Here is a 17,643-nt window from a genome sequence, read left to right as displayed (position 1 = left end):
ACTTAATTCCTCTATAATTTGCACACTCTTGTGCATCCCCTTTATTCTTAAAAATGGGGACTAAAATACTCTTCCTCCACTCAGGCATCTTTTTAGTTTTTAAAATAATATTAAAGAGTTTAGTAAGCCAAGAAACTCCCAAATCTCCCAAATATTTTCACACTTCAATTGGGATATCATCAGCTCCTACAGACTTTCCACCCTTGGTTTTCTTTAAAGTCTCCTCAACTTCTTTTTTACTAATGCAACGGTAAAAATGAAACGTTTTATTATTATTCACGATATTAAGATCACTAAGATTGATCGTATTTTCAGAAACTTCATTAAAAGGTTTATCAAAGTACCTCACTCACCTATGTTGAATATCTTTTTCTAAGAAAAGTAATTTTTGATTTTCATCTTTAATACACTTTCCTTGAGTTAAATCTTTACTTTTATGTTCTCTTTGTTTGGCTAGTTTATACATATATTTTTCACCCTCCTTAGTATCTAATCTATTATAAAGATTATTAAAAGCAAAATTTTTAGCGTCACAGATTGTTCTTTTAGACTCCCTGCGGGTCGTTTGATATTTTTCCCAGTTCTCTAAGCTTATACATTTAAACCAATTTTTATAACATAACTTCTTATATTTTATATTTTCTTGTACATTATTATTTCATTACCAACTATTTTTATTTATAAAAACTTTTTCTTTTGATTCTCTAAGCACATCTTTTGCTACTTGTTTAATAGTATTTGTTACTTTACCCAATATTTTGAGAAATCAGATAAAATTCAACAATTTTTAAATGTACACTAAATCTCTCATCCCTCAAAATTCAACCAAATTAATTTTATAAAATTCTATGTACGAAATCGATCAATTTGATATAAAATACTATATATAAATTTTAAATGAAATAAGAGATAAAATTTTTAAGAGATTGAGTTAATTTACTTTTATTAAATCTTGATTAAATAATTCAATCGTTAATTTTTCTCCCCTAACACTATTCTGTGCTGACTCATGCACTTTACTCGACATGCAGTGGCTTGTTTGAAATCCGGCGACAGGGAATTAAGGGAGGTGACTTAAGTGGCACATTTTCCCTTTTTTCGTATTCTCCTTCACGCGATTAAGCTACAACTCGGTACTGAAGCAAGGAGTGAATTAGGAGGATGAGCGGCGGGTCTGGTTCATAGCATTGTGTTATGTGAAAAAATTAAGTATGATTCCCTCTTTTAAACTATTCAAACATTTCTTTCCTTTATTCTGTTTCCTTTTTGTCACTTGCCATAAATTTGTGCATTTATTTGTTTCCGTTAGCTGTAGCAGAGGTTGAATTTGGTTTGCAATTTTTTGTAAGGGCTATAAGCACGAAATCAACAAGAGGATGGGAAAAATAAGGCGTTATGAAGCAAATGGGAAAATAATAGGCTGTATCAGAAGCCAAATTTATGTCGAAAAGCCCATTTGAGGTATGTTTTGACAAATGAGCTAAGTTTTGGTTTAAATCATGATGAGCCGAAATTTCATGAATTCATATGATCCTTATGATTTTTAGGTTATTTACGCAAGGCGTCGAGCTCAAGACGAGCGTATGGGAACTTGTCGTAGGACTCCTTCATCTTATCCGATAAAACAATCTCATGCTAACCTAAGAAAAATAATTTTCTATATGTTTTCACGTGATTTCACGTTTAACACATATGCATTTAGAATTTCATGCATATTGTGAATGAATAAATGCATTAAATTTATGAATACAAGTTGACTTCTTTTATGATATATATTATGCTATGCTATACAACAAAATGAATATGTTTATGTAATCATTTCCTGCGGTATTAAATTGCTATGATTTATGCCTATGATATATGAAATGCATGTGATAAATGTTTGATATATGAATGATGATTTAAATGTCACAGGTGATGTTATGAGTAGACTAATGCATGAGTGCTTGCAAGTACACTATGCAGAGATGTGATATTCTCGACTCCTAGTATTAAGGCGTGCTAAAATTCTAGGAACTGTTGTGATAGGACGATGAAATAATGTAGGAAACCGTTTGTATCAGGGGGCCTATTGGTAACGACTATGTTGGAGGGTGACTTATCAATACTTGATATGATCTTTGGGGTAGGACGACGACCTATAATATGGCAGGACATGAAAATAGTTGAGGCCTATACATTGCACAAGTGACATTGCTATATTGTTATTTATATGACTATGATGATATACTATAATGTCATTTCTATGATAACATTGTTATGATTATGAACAAGTTTATGAATACATGATTATGACTAAACATGAATGAAAGGATATAGTTGTTTTATACAACAGTCTCGATTTTCTGCACTACCTGCTTTTCTTTTACATCTTCCCTACTATTCTAGTATGTTGTGACTTATGCATGAACATATACTATTATATATGAGCATGTATATCGCTTTTTTTGAATAAAATCTTATTTTAGCTATAATTATTTCTTTGAACTTGTTGTTTTTCAGTCTAGATTGTTTACTTTCAGGAAGAGATAAAAAACACTGTAGCGAGTAGCTATGTGTGACTTGTACACCTTTTACATTTATAGTTTTGGGACCTTGTACAGTCTTTTAGGTACATTTTTTATTTATGTTGGATTTAACAGCTCTGTATAGTTTACATGTTTTGATATTATGATTTCCACACTTTCGAGTATATGTGAATATGAATGAAATGAAATGCATCATGTTTGTGGTGATTTATGTAGGCCATTTCATCACCCACTAGGTTCTGATTTGTAAGTCAGGATGAATATCGGTGAGAATTTAGTCTAGTCAAATTATCTGCCTCTGTCACACCTCAGCCAACCCATAAGGGGGGTAAGTTGGGGTGTGCATAAAAGACCTAGGGCTCTAATGTTATGTGTAGAATGCATAAATATTTCAAATTATTTTAAAATATTTGATGCGGGCCAATATATTAATGGGTCTAACTATAAAATAGGAAACAGGCCAAAGATTAAAAGAGGGAAAATATTTATAACTATATAAATATAAATAATAACCTTCATACTTGAATATATACAATTAGATTTCCTTTTCCAACAACTAATCTTGATGTCCTTAGCATTATGTTATGTCGGCCCCTCTTGGACCGTCTTGGACCAGCCCGACTGATCCTAGGGCGGCAAAAACCCTAGTTGCTGCATGAGAGAATTCTGGCCCCTTAGTGGGGCTTCTTAAGCCCCTAATCATATATGCAAGGAGAGGAATTATGGGGAGTTTGGGTGGAAAGTTTGAATATGTTTTTGGTGTTGTTTTATTTGTGCTAATCATCAAGTGTTTGCTTTCATGTTTGGATCCCGTGAATTTTCTGTCTTCTTGTTCCTAATGATATATTGCGTTTGTGAAGAGTTGATCTACCTCTCAAATTGTAAATCATACATTGTCTTGTTTATTTGCTTGAAGTCTAATCAAATTAGCCCTAATTTGAGTTTTTCCACATGTTTCTTGCACTTTGTTCGCTGATTTTGGTTCTGATTTGTATCAAATTGATATTAGAGCAAGATCTTGGAGAGATGGCAGCAAGGAAAATGAATTCTTTGGAAAATAGATTGGAAGGAGAAGCAGGGGAACTTAAATCCGGGATTGAGGAATTGCTCTCAAATATAGAAGGAAGGTTTTCCTCCATGTAAAATTGATTTTATGGCTTCGAGGAGATGATGAAGAGGCTTATTGAGATGAAATCTAAAACCTTTCATGACAGTTGTAATTCTAAACCCTAATCAATATTTGCTGGCCAAATTTAAAGGAAAAAAGATTAGATGAGAGGAACATGAGGAAAGCATCAACATTAAGAACCTCTCCTTAGGATTCTTATGGGGGGTGAATTAGGGATTTTTTATGGATGGGGTTGGGCTGAAACAGGGGGGATGGATTATGCAAGGGGTGTGGAGGAGTACAAAGAAGGAATGAGAGAATCTGTGTGATGGGTTATAATTATAATTGAAGGAGGAATTTTCACCATAGATAGATGGTGAGAACCACCAGAGGGAAAGAAAGTTGGGGTGAAGATGCTTGGATTAGGAAGTTGAATACGTCAATTTTTTAAAGGGAAGAAACACATAGTTGAGTGTATCAGGTGGAGCAATATTTTGCTATAAATGGTCTAAAGGACGAGGAGAGGCTCATGGTAGCAGGGTTATGTTTTGAGGGGAAAGCCTTAACATGAATTAGTGGAGGGTGGCTAGATAACCGACCTACTTGTAAGAGGAATTTAAGGATTTATTATTAGAGCACTTTCGAGTCTTTTGGGAATGAAACATATACGAGAAATTATTTGCCTTGACTGTGGAGGGGATCGTCATGGAGTATATAAATAGATTTTAGTTATTTTTGGGACATGTGAGGGAAATTTCTGAAGCAGTATCGGAGGAAAATTTTATAAAAGGTATTAAGCCCGACATACGTGCAACCCTCTATCTGTTAAGACCGCGGGGATTGAGGGAGATGATGGAGCAAGCTCAAATGGTGGAAGATAAGGATCAGATGGAGAGGAGCAGTATAAGCAATATCATGGGAGGATTCTTCAAGAGTACCTCGATGACCCTGACACCGATGACCCAGATAGTGTTATTTCAAAAGGTGGCGCTGAAGTAGAGGAATGTGAAGACTCATATTGGGGTAAAATTCTCGTGCCTTAAAAGGCTGAAGTGCAGGACAAAAGTGCAAAAGGATTATGTTTCTAATGTTATGAGAAGTATACACCAGACCACTAGTGCAAGGATCCCACATTCAAACTTTTATGGCTTGTGATGGGGAGGAGGCAAATAGTGAGTTGGAGGAAGAAGCGGTAGAGGAAGAGGAGCACTTACACCTTGATATATCAGAGGAGTCCCTCAACTCAGTTGTGATATTTACTCCAAATCACACCATGAAGGTGAGGGAACACATGGGGGAGCAGCTTGTGGCGATGTTGGTGGATAGTGGGACTACTCACAACTTCATCTTAAATTGGGTTGTGGATCAGTTGGGTTTGAAGTGGCAGATATGGGAAGTTTTGGGGTCATGATAGGGACAGTGAATTTGGAGAAGAGCCGAGAAATTTGTCGAGATTGGTGTCGACACTATAGGGTATACAAGTGGTGAATGACTTCTTTCTCTTGGACTTGGGAAGTGCTGATGTGATTCTTGGGATGAAGTGGTTACAGATGATCAAAGAGACAAGGGTGGATTGAATATATCTGACTATGGAGAGTGGGGTGAAGGGGAGGAAGGTGGTGTTAAGAGGGGATGCTAGCTTGTGGAGAACCATGGTCTCACTCAAAACCATGATCAAGATGATACGGGGAGCATGATTAGGCTATTTAGTGGATTTGTAAAGTCTATAGGAGATTCAGGATCCATAGTCAGTAGAGTTTCCCAAGTGTGTTCAGATGTTTTTGCAGCAGTTTTCTAACATCTTTCAGCAACCAAGCGGGTTACTGCCATCACGGGAGCATGAGGCCGCTTTTAGGACTCATGAAACACTTTTGAGTTTTTGGTGATGCCATTTGGCCTTACCAATGCTTCAACCACAATTCACTCTTACATGAACATGGTTTTTTTAAGCATACCTCAAGAAGTTTGTCGTGAATTTTTTATGACATCCTGATATATAGTCGCATGGAGATAGAGCATATGGGACACTTGAGAACAGTGCTCGAGACTTTGAGAGTATATCAGTTATATGCTAACCTAAAGAAATGGTCCTTTGCAGTTAAAAAGGAAGTACTTAGGACATTTGGTGACCAGAGCAAGGAGAGCAGCATACCTGTCCAAGATTGAGGCAATGTTGGAATGGTCTTTGCATAGGAACTTGAAGGAGCTGAGAGGATGCTTAGGTCTCACCGCGTACTATCGGAATTTTGTGAGAGGGTATGACACAATTGTATGGTTGCTGATGTAGCAGCTGAAGAAATATTATTTAAGTGAGGGGTACATACCTTTGAATAGTTGAAGAGGGCCATGAACAACATGATGGTATTAGCACTCACAAACTTCAGTCGGCTATTCGTGATAGAGACGGGTGCATTAGATTATGGATTGGAGGTAGTACTCTTACAGAACTAGGAAAATATTGCCTATTTCAGCTGGTGCTCGCCATCAAGATGAGGCACAAGTGCGTATATGAGTAGAAGTTGATGACTTATGCCTTGCCTTTTTAGAAGTGACATCCCTATTTGTTAGGACGACACTTTATAGTCAGGACAGATTAGAGAAGTTTGAAGTATTTGTTGAAGCAGATGATAGTGATCGAGAAACATAAAAGGTGGTTATCTAAGTTACTTGGATATGATTTTGAGATCTAGTATTGTCCATGACTGGAGAATAAGATCGTGGATGCACTATCGATAAAGGTGGAGTCCTAATTGACATATTTATCAATACAAGTGAAGTACCTAGGACATGTGGTGACTAGAGTAAGGGTAGCAGCATACCCGTCCAAGATTGAGGCTATGTTGGACTAAACTTTGCTTAGAAGCTTGAAGGAGTTGTGAGAGGTTCTTAGGTCTCACCGCGTACCATTGGAATTTCGCGAGAGGGTATGACACAATTGCATGGTTGTTGATGGCGCAGCTGAAGAAAGACTATTTTAACTAAGGGGAACATAACTTCGAATAGTTGAAGAAGGCCATAAATAGCATGCTGGTATTAGCGCTCATATACTTCAGCAGGCTTTTTGTGATAGAAACAGATACATTAGAATATGGATTGGGGGTAGCACTCATGCAGAACCAACAATCTATTGCCTATTTCAGCATGTGCTCACCGTCAAGATGAGGCTCAAGTGCATATATGAGCGGGAGTTGTTGACTATTTTCTTGCCCATTTAGAAGTGACATCCCTATCTTTTAGGGCGACACTTTATCGTCAGGATAAATTAGAGAAGTTTGAAGTATTTGTTGGAACATATGATAGTGACTGAGAAGCATAAGAGGTGGTTATTGAAGTTACTTGGATATGATTTTGAGATCTAGTATTGCCCATGACTGGAGAATAAGATGGTGGGTGCACTATTGATGAAGGTGGAGGAGCCCTAACGAACATTTTTATCAGTGCCTGTGGTCTTAAATTGAGAATGCTTGATGTAGAGGATTGAACAAGATGAGGGGAAGAGGAAGATCGGGGCAGAGTTGCTATGAGATTCGGACAACCATCCAGTTTATGTATTTAAGGGACAACTATACCACAAATGATTCATGTTGTCAGGGGTATTTGGGTACATCCCCAAACTATTGTAAGAGTTTTACAACAGCGCAACTGGGGGGCACTCAGGGGTACCAAAGATATACTCATGATTGTCGGTAGAGCTAAATTAGGTGAGGATCCGTAGAGATGTAGAGCACATGATGGCGAGATGCGACGTGTGCTAATAACTCCAGTAATTAACTATGACAGCATGAGGGCTATTGCATCCCCTAACTTTATCCTAGAAGATTTGGGAGGAAGTGATAGTAAATTTATAGAGGGGTTGCCACAATCAGAGGGATTTACTTTGTTATTGGTGGTAGTGGATCACTTGTGCAGGTTTGCGCACTTCATTCCATCGCGACACCCTTACACTAATGTCTTATTAACTTTTGTGTGGGAAGTGATTCTTTTGCATGGTGCTTAAGAATCTATTGTATTAGATAGGGACAAGATGTTTGTCAGCCATATCTTGAAGGAACTATTTGGATTACAATAAACATTCCTAAAGAGAACTACAACATATAATCCCTAGTTAGATGACCAGAAGGAGGTCTTCAAAAGGAGTGTGGAGATGTATCTATGTTGTTTTGTATCGAATACGTCAAAGCTTTGGGAAAGGTAGATTGCTTGGGTTGAGTATTGGTATAACACTTCATTCCATGTTGCAACACAGACCACTACTTTCATGATTTTATATGGGTGGGTCCACCTCACCTAATACACTTTGGGCATAATACTACATCACTATCCAGTGTAGACAAATACTTTGAGGAGAGGGACAAGATATTGACTGAACTGAAGTGATATCTACTGAGGGCTAAACAAATCATGAAGAGGAAGGTCGATGGACATAAGAGGGTGGTACAGTTTGAGCCTGGGGACATGGTTTATTTGAAGCTGAGATCTTACAGGCAAAAGACACTTGCAAAAAGAAGAGAGAAGCTTTCCCCATTATATTTTCAATCCTATGAGATTGTGGAACATATTAGAGCAGTGACAGTATTCCATGTATCACAATCGATGCGTGCTATTAGAGACCATACACTCTCGATCCCTCCGATGTTGGCACATAACATGGAGATGATTTTGGAACTTTTGGAGGTATAAGGGGTGCGCTGAGGAGTAATTGGGGCAAAGGAGGGTTGATTAAGTGGAAACCTGGGAGCTTTTTGAAGTGATCTTAAAGCACTTTCCATTATTCCACCTTGAGGACAAATTGCTTTTTCTGGGAGGAGAATATTGCTACGTTGGTCCTTCCTAGGCTAGTTTGGACTAGCCTGGCTAACCTATCCAGTGGGCCTAGTCAAATGGGCAAAAACCCTAGCTGACACTCGAGAGGATTCCAGCCCTTGGGTGGGGCATGTTAAGCCCCTAATCATGTATGGAAGGAGAAGAATTAGGGTGGTTTTGGGGGAAGTTTCGATGTGTTTTGGGGTGTTTTGTTAAGGCTAATCACCTAGAGTTTGCTTTCATGTTTGGATTACGACAGTTTCTTTCTGTCTTCTTTTTCCTAGCGGCATCTAGGATTTTTGGAGAGTAGATCTACCCCTCGAATTGTAGATCACCAATTGTTTCTTGTTTGTTTGCTTGGAGATTAATCAAGTTAGCCCTAATTTGTGTTTTCCCACATATTTCTTGGATCTATTTTGCCATTTTTTGTTCTGGTTCCTGTCACATTAATCCATACATTAATGGTGCAATAAAGTGCTCACTATTGAAGATGTTATTTCCGGGAGTAAATAAGGTAACTTCATCGATTTAACCATTGAGAAATACAACCTTGGATAAATCTTAAAGGATTGTCATGTGCAAACCTTTATAAATGAAAGTGGATTCAAAAGATGGCTCTCTCAACATTATCTTGATAATAATGTTGGCTAATATTAAATGTTATCATATAATATTCTTATGTATTAAATATAATGTATGTCAATGTTTTCTTGCTTAAAAATGTTATTATCTAAAACACTCAAGGTTTTTTCGATCATTCTTTTTTAGATTTTTTATTTTTCCCATTAAATATCATGACATCTAGATATTATCAGATTTGATGACATCATGAATATCATTTTAAACATTTTATGTAAAGATATCAACAAATTAAATACTTGACATATGCTAATAAGGGGCATTTACATACATTCATATGTATATGTATGTATGCATCTGCATGCCTTTTAATAGTACCTACATACATAGATACATGGATTGATTAACTACTAAACACAATTAATATGATTAAATCAAGTTGATTAGCTAATCCAATTGTTTTAGTAACTTCAAATTAACTAATGTGTACTAATACCAAGATATGGTGATTACAAGATAATGCTTCAACTAAGAACAATAGCAATTTGTGCACAAGAGAGTAAATTTACTCTGCTCAATAGCACAAGAATATGTAAAACATCAACAATCAACTAAACATTCAAAGAGAAAACAATTAAATAAGTGAGTGTGCAAGTGTAAAATTTAATTTTTAAAGTATATATGTCATAACACAATTTTTATATAAGTAGACATTCAATATATCTACATTCACATCGAATCCTCACATGAATTAGGATTTTACTATCCTAGACTTGAAACCACATGTTCATTCTACTCATGGTGGTGAAATAAAGAAAAAGGTCAAAATGGTCTTTGGACTTTATATTGGGCGCTATTTTAATTTCATACTATCTAATGTATTTAATTTAGTATTTTGATTTCTTAAATCTGATCCATAGTACTCTCTTAGACTCATCAAATCTCCAACACAATCCAGTAGGACTATTTTTTATTGTATTTGTGGAGTCAATGGACTAAATTGAATACCTTTATAGTTTAGGTTAAATTTCACCATTTAAATAGTTCATGGTAAGAGTACCCTTTATTCAACAAGCACCCAAGCTTTACAAAAACGTTCCTCAAAGTTTCACTTGGCATGACCTGAAGATTTTAAGAAAATGCCAAGCTAAATTTATGTTTGATCCTTGGAAATAACTTAACGGCTATCACCTTAAAAGTATAACACAATCTGCATGAAAAGCACAACTTAAGACTTTCTACAGATTGCATGAAAAATGTTGCCAAATAAGATCCAATCAAGGATTGTTGATTGATGAACATTTTTACTACTATGAAATCTCCACGGATATGAACTATGAATGCTCAAAAAAGTAAATTTGCATTACGCCATTTCTCTTAAACTCAACTCATATTAATACAATCAAAACACTTCCTAAGTAAGTCCTGCAACAGCTCTCCAACAGCTAGAGGAGGCACCCCCAACCACAAGTCAAATTGGTTGTTGCATTGCAGGTTGTACAATGCCTGAAGCCCGGTGGGGTCACACCAACCCTGCTCCGGCATCATGAGAAATCTCATATTCTTGGACAACCAATATAACGACAATCTTATTTTATACTTTAAAGTAATGTAATGTATCTTGTGGATTACAGATAGGTCCAGACATTCTTGTAAGTGGTTTTCTTCATCCCATTCCTGACCTATCACCAGTGATCCCATCTGTCCATGAAACTGCTGCTCTTGATCCAGCAGTCTCTCCCTATGAGTCAAAGATTATATTCTTTTATAAGACATGGGATCCGTTTGGAGCATTTTCTAATTTTTCTCCACACTCTATAAGCATGCCTGATGAAGCTGGTGATTTTTGCATGTGGCCTACTGTGGAACATTACTATCAGGTACGCTAAATATATGGGAATCACGAGGCCTAGCTCTTTAGAAATTCTGATGCACTGTACAACTGATTGCTGTTGCTTCTGATTTGCAGGCTCAAAAGTTTGTGGCCGTTGATAATCCACTTGCGAAGAGTTTGATAGAAGAAATTAAGCGTGCAAAAAGCCCTGAGGAAGCAGCACGCATTGGGAGAAAATTTCAGAGAGAGCACCCTGAATTGGTAGGTTTTTGCACGGGAGGACCTGGAATTTTGCATTTAAGTTTCCATGATTTTCTTGATATGGTAGCCTTGTCTTTTTCACTCCTGAAAATTAGGAACATCTAGTTATACACTTGTTTCCCTTGGACATTAAATTTAAGATTCTTAAGCTTAATACTAATCGAGATGTTCACTCCCTTCTCTGCTAAACCTATTTTTTTCATTTCATATCTGTTAAATTCTTTTTGGTTCTCTGGCGTTTGGAATATGATACTATCTAGAGTTTATTGTTATTTGAATGTTAGTGGAATCTATCAGTTGTAATTTGTTTGGTTAGTTCTATTGTTATAAATATTCCACTTTTATGTGTAGTGATCGAACGGGGATTCTTACCTTTCTTTCAGTCTTAATTGTTTTTCTCGTTGAGGCTGGCCATTGCAACATCAATGTCTATCTTTTTAGGTTAAATTTGACTTCTGATTTCCATAAACTCAAAAATTACCATCCAAAATATGCATTACCAACGTGACGTGACACAAAGACTAATACTTCTTCTGTTGAGTAACTAGGACCAACATTTTGCATGGACTCCAAGCAATCCACATAAGAATAGTTTGAAGAGGTTTTGATTTCTGCGATGTGATTAACAGAATTCCAACGGGCAACTATGACTAACATTTACACGGCCAGCTAGCAATCCACGTAGCTGATAATTTAACAATTTCTTGTTTTTGGCAGTGTGATTATTAGAATTCTAATTTCTCGGGTGTCTCCTTGTTAGTTGAATGAGTTGGCAAATTAGTTATTAATGTTTTAAGGACTAGTAAGTTTTCAGCTGATACGATTTTGAAAACATGAATTTTTATTTTCTTTCAAAATATTTTTTTTTTCTAACGGATATAGCTGATTATATATATATATATTATATATATATATATATATATATATAATTCCAGTTGATACTTCTATCCATTCTTGTAGGATAAACAAAGTGGCTTTACTAGGCCCATCTTGGCCGACATCTCCAATTTTTTCAACTTGGCTTGCTCAGCTGACTTATTGAGCCAGGTAGGTGCTCAGTTTTGTGCCGCATGAGCAACTTCCCAGGGTCTGGAAGAAAACTCTCTGGAGCAAACCCAAACAACAACCTTGTCTCGTCCTTCTAGGTGTCTCAAAAAGCATACATCTCCATGCTTCTTTGAGCCTAGCTTGTCATGCACCGACTCAGCTTGTGGAATCTCTCCAACATCTGCAATAGGTATGTTAGATCATGAATCTAATCTCAAATCCAAGATAAATTCTATGAAATACTTGAGTATTATGGCACCCAAATTAGAGATGAATTACTTCATTTTAAATTTTTATAAATTAATTTTAAAATTAATGTGGAGTAAAGATAAATAATTTTCATGATGACTAAATAACTTACAATATCATAGATGAAATAAAAAGTGACAAAAGACTCACAACTTGTTTATGTGTTCTGACAAACTCGAACAAGGCTTATATCCATGCCTAGTCAACCACCAATAAGATTCTAGTATCCCACAATTTTCAACAATAAAATGTCATATTTTTCAATCATTGGGCGAGTACAATTCTAGGCTACAAAATGAATATCATACTCTCCTACATCATGTGAGTACAAATCCCATTATACACTTATGCACCAGAAAACTACAACCCCAAGCCACCATATAATACAATCAACTAAAAGAACAACTTAAAGAAACATAAACATAACTCTAATTGTAACACAGTAAAAATTATACATTTTTGCATAACTACAGCTCACACTGATTTTACAAATGACTTGAATGATTACCTTTAAATATGATAAAATTTGCAATAACATGACATGAATAAGCTTTGGTGTAGTAGCTATTAGCTCTGGCACATATCTTGATAGTACAATGAATTTTGCTTCATACTACATGACTATTTTTTCCCTCTGCACCAATTTGACAAATTTGTTCTGCATTTGTCTTTGCGCGGATAGGAGAACAAACCACTCCCTAAAAAACTCCACGAAGTCCTCCCATAACATGTTCTGACATTGCCCACGCCACCACCTTTATGCTTCTCCATCTAGCACAAATGCAGCTAAATTTACTCTTCTTTCGTCAAGGGACGCCATGCAATCTAACATCTTCTCTATCCTTATTAGCCAGTTCTCGGCTTCAATCAGATCTTCAGTTCCCTTGAACAAAGTTTGACGCAAATCTTGGAATAAATTCAAATATTTATTAACAACTATTGTCTCAATTCCACTAGACTGCAGTCTTGAGACCAACATCTGAGTTAGAACGTTCATATTAACATTAATAGTAGGCAGTATTGCTTCATTTTCAACCAGACTTCTCTCTTTTATTATCTCAGGTGCATTAATTTTCCTGAATTAAATAATGATTTAATTAGTGATCTTAAAATTTTAAATATTATTATTATTAATTACTTTGTAATTATTTAATTGCCTCTTTCATCAAGATTACATTAATTATTCATAAACTTTTCTCTTACATCACTTTTGTCACAACTTGGCCGAGAGTTTGGAATTAACCAAGACGGGTATAAATAATCTGATGGTAAAATCATTAAATTTCTATAACTAAAATTTTAATAATGAAAGAGCCACTATAAAAAAAAGTGTGAATTAAAGTAAGATGGTTAAATTTACCTCATTTATGGTTGATCGCACTTCTATACATATTTTCTCTCTGTTGTTCATCTTTTAGTCAATTAAATTAAACATGAAAAAATTAGTTAAAACAATAGTAAACTAAATAGAAGTGTATACTCATACTCCTAAACTATAGTTATTCAATGAAAATGGGACATATGCATGTCAGTTAAACTTTATGTAAATCAATCTAAAGATCATTTGAAAGTTTGTACTGTCTAATAGGATCTTCCAATGCAATTATACACATTCACTATGTCTTTCTATATCATTGACATATCGGTATATTTCTAGTATGTATATCTGTGTAAAAATTGTGTTAAATAAGACTCATCAATATTAATGTTCTTTTCCATTTACATGCACAACTACTTAAGCATTCTCTCACTAGTACTATAAAGAGATTACTTTATCATAACCAAACATGTACATGCAAGCATGTTATAAATTATTTCATTTATATTTTAAACATCATCTAATATCTTTCTTTTAATAACATGTATGTGTATTAAATAAGTATAACTATGCAAATCATTCACATTCATTTCTAGATGATCAAATTGAATAATAAAACAAAATAATTATATTCTAGTTGTAGTGACTAGAAATCTTGACAATTGACATTCTAATGCAAGTGATTTAAAAGAAATACAACATTTTTATCATAATTTAGAAGTAAAAGTATGTATCTAACTCTTTTTATGATTCTTGTAGTCATTTAATCCTTGATATCCTCTATTTAGGATTTAAAAATGCAAGACATAATATTTTATCAACTTCATTTTAGTTATTACTCAAAAGTCTAAAGTATTTATCAATTACACCCTATTTAGGTTTTTATACTTCTTCTAGATTAAAAGGCATGAGTAGAACTTACCTCAATTAAATTTGTTTGTTTGCTCCTTCCTCGATCACCGCTCTCGATTATATTTCCAAAATTACGACTTAATTAAAAGTACTATTAATATTTCAATATCCAAACATATATATTAAATTTATTAGTAAAATGCTAAAACCTTAGCTCACCTTAACTTTTAGTTGTTGTTGTTACCCTATTCTCAATCCAAAAGTCAAACTTCTATAACTTGAATCATGATTTATTTAAACCTTACTATTAATAACTAATAATTAATTATATATTAATTTCATAAATTAAAGTTTAAAAAACCTTACCACTATTCGGTCTAAACCACCCAAAGCCACGCAGCCGCTCCTTCCTCTGCTTCGATCATTATTCCTTTGATTGCGACACAAATAAGCACCGTAAGTTCTTGACACCACCTCCTCGTTTACTTTTGGCTCGGTCCAGCACTACACGTGAGCTCTTGTTCTTCTTCCCACTTCCTCTTCCTCTGCACGATACCCACGCTGGCTTCTCCTCTATAGTCGATGGAGACGTCGTTGCTAGGCACCAATGTCGCCGCTCTTCTCTTCATTCCTCTTCTCTTCTTTAATGTTTGGATAGGGCACGGTCGGGCAGTGGTAACTGCACACAAAGCTTCCCTTCCTCAAGCTAGCGGCTCGCAATAGTCTACAAAGTCGCTCAAGGCCTTTTCATTCTCGTATGTTCGAGGGAATGGAAGGAATTGTTCGCAGGTAAGCTGCACATCAGCTCTTCTTTTCTTCCTCTTCTTCTTCTTTTGGACTTGCCTCCCTTGGCTCCTTCCCTCGTCATCATATACTCTCGATTTCTCTCCCTCTCCCACTGTATCTCATTCTCTATCTCTCTCGTTCCTCTGTTCAGTTTAAACGAGGGGGAAAATGCAAGGATATTTGTGGTGTGTTTCTCTTTAGAACGACATCTATGAAAGGATACATGTCGTAACAGATAATATATATAACATGTGATAAAACAAAACACTCATCAATCTCTAGCAGCATCAACATCAGCAGTAGGTTCTTCAGGCTCTCTACCAGAAAGAGAATAAACTCGAGGTCGATCTGATTGTCTTGGTTGACCTTGAGTAGGAACTGAAGCTATAAGCTCTATCCTTTTCTGCCTGCCCATTTGAAATATTCAGTGAAGGAACACCACTTGGTTTCTCTTCTTCTGAGGTTTTTCGACCAAGTGAAGAGCAGTATCTGGCTATGTGACCAGGCTGACGACACCAATAGCAGGTATGAGAGCCCATCAAACATTGACCCTTATGTTATTTTCCACATTTGACACAAGTGACTATGGTAATATGAGGACTGCCACCACTGAATCTATGAGAATTAAATTTGGGCTTCTTCACATTGAATTCTTTTGATTGATTCACATGCTTTCCTTCATCAACACTTTTCTTTTCATGTGTTTCCTTACACTTTTGAATAAGCTGGAAATCAATATCCACTTGTCTAGCCCGCTACAAACACTGAATAGTCATCGATCACTAAAGGCATAAACGGTTGTTTGATTGAATCCTTTAGTCCTGAAAGGAATATTTAGCTCTTCTCTGGTTCAGTAGCTATCAGTTGTGGCACATACCATGATGGTATGGTGAATTCTGCTTCGTATTGCATGACTGTCTTTTCTCCCTGCACCAAATTGATGAACTTGTCTTGCATTAGTCTTCGCGCGGATAGGTGAACAAACCACTCTCAAAAAAGCTCCACGTACTCCTCCCAACTTATCATCATGTTGGGTATGTCCTATAACATGTCCTGACGTTGCCCACGCCACCACCTTGTGGCTTCTTCATCCAGCACAAATGTAGCTAAAGGCACTCTTTTTTTTGTCAGGGCACACCATGTTATTTAATATCTTCTCTTTATTCATCAATCAGTTCTCGGTTTCAATCGGATCTTCAGTTCCCTTGAACAAAGGTGGACACAACTTGAACTATCTTTAAATATTTATCCACAACAACTGTCTCACTTCAACTAGACTGCTGTCTCGACTCATGAATTAGCCGAGCCATGGTCGCCAGCATATGATTCAGAACATTCGTATTAACATTAACAGCAGGCGGTACATTTTCATTTCCAACTAGACTTCCCTCTTATATTATCTCAGGTGTATTCATTTGCCTGAATTAAAATGATGATTTAATTTGCGATCTTAAATTTTTCTATTTTATTATTATTAATTATGTTGTAATTATCATATTGGCTCTTTCATCAAGCTTACGTTAATTATTTCTAAACCTTTCACTGATACCACTTTTATCACGACCTGATATTGTGCTTGGAATTAAGCAAGATGGGTATATACGGTCGGACGAAAAAAATATTAAATTTCCTTAACACTTTAATAGTGAAAGCGCCACTATTAAATAATATATATGAATTAAAGTAAGATGATTAAATTTATCTCATTTATGGTTGCTCGTGTTTTCTATATGTATTTTCTTTGTTATTGTTGATCTTTTAATCAATTAAATTAAACCTGAAAAATTAGTTAAAATAACAGTAAGCTAAACAAAACTAGTGAATAGCCATACTCCTAAATTCTAGTAATTCAATGAAAAAGGAATAATATGCATGACAGTTTAACTCTATGCAAATGAGTCCAAGATCATTTGAAAATTTGTACTATCTAACATGATCTTTCAATGCAGTTTGACACTTTCATTATGTCTTTCTCTATTATTTATATATCAATATCTTTCTAATTTGTATACATTTATCACATGAGCATCGTCTAAAAATAGTGTTAATTAAGACAACAATATCAATGTTCTTTTACATACACAGGTACCTTAGCGTTCTGTCGCTAGTACAATAAAGTGGTAACTAGGGTTGTCAAAGCGGCTCGTTGTTCGCGAACAGCTCGTGTTCGGCTCGTTCGCAAACAGCTCGTGTTCGGCTCGTTAAGAAGCTCGTGTTCGACTCGTTAATTTTGTTCGATAAGTTAACGAGCCGAACACGTACTAAGATGTGTTTGTTC

The 17,643-nt window shown here is 35.7% G+C and overlaps 1 protein-coding gene across 3 annotated transcripts in view; it reads left to right on the top strand.

Moving 5' to 3' along the window:
- Window positions 1-17,643, top strand: part of LOC110023559 (riboflavin biosynthesis protein PYRR, chloroplastic) — an 80,737-nt gene that overhangs the window by 50,465 nt on the left and 12,629 nt on the right. For 2 of the 3 annotated variants that reach the window (XM_020723048.1, XM_020723042.1), the window contains exons 7-8: window positions 10,653-10,898; window positions 10,988-11,113. In XM_020723048.1, the coding sequence (XP_020578707.1) occupies window positions 10,653-10,898; window positions 10,988-11,113 (372 nt within the window). Of the gene's footprint in view, window positions 1-10,652; window positions 10,899-10,987; window positions 11,114-12,073; window positions 12,351-17,643 lie in introns of all 3 variants that reach the window. The other variant, XR_002293916.1, reaches the window with a different exon arrangement.

Source organism: Phalaenopsis equestris, unplaced genomic scaffold (genome assembly GCF_001263595.1).
Source record: "Phalaenopsis equestris unplaced genomic scaffold, ASM126359v1 Scaffold000002, whole genome shotgun sequence".
Classification (NCBI taxonomy): Eukaryota; Viridiplantae; Streptophyta; class Magnoliopsida; order Asparagales; family Orchidaceae; genus Phalaenopsis; species Phalaenopsis equestris.
This window is presented reverse-complemented; position numbering and strand designations above follow the sequence as displayed.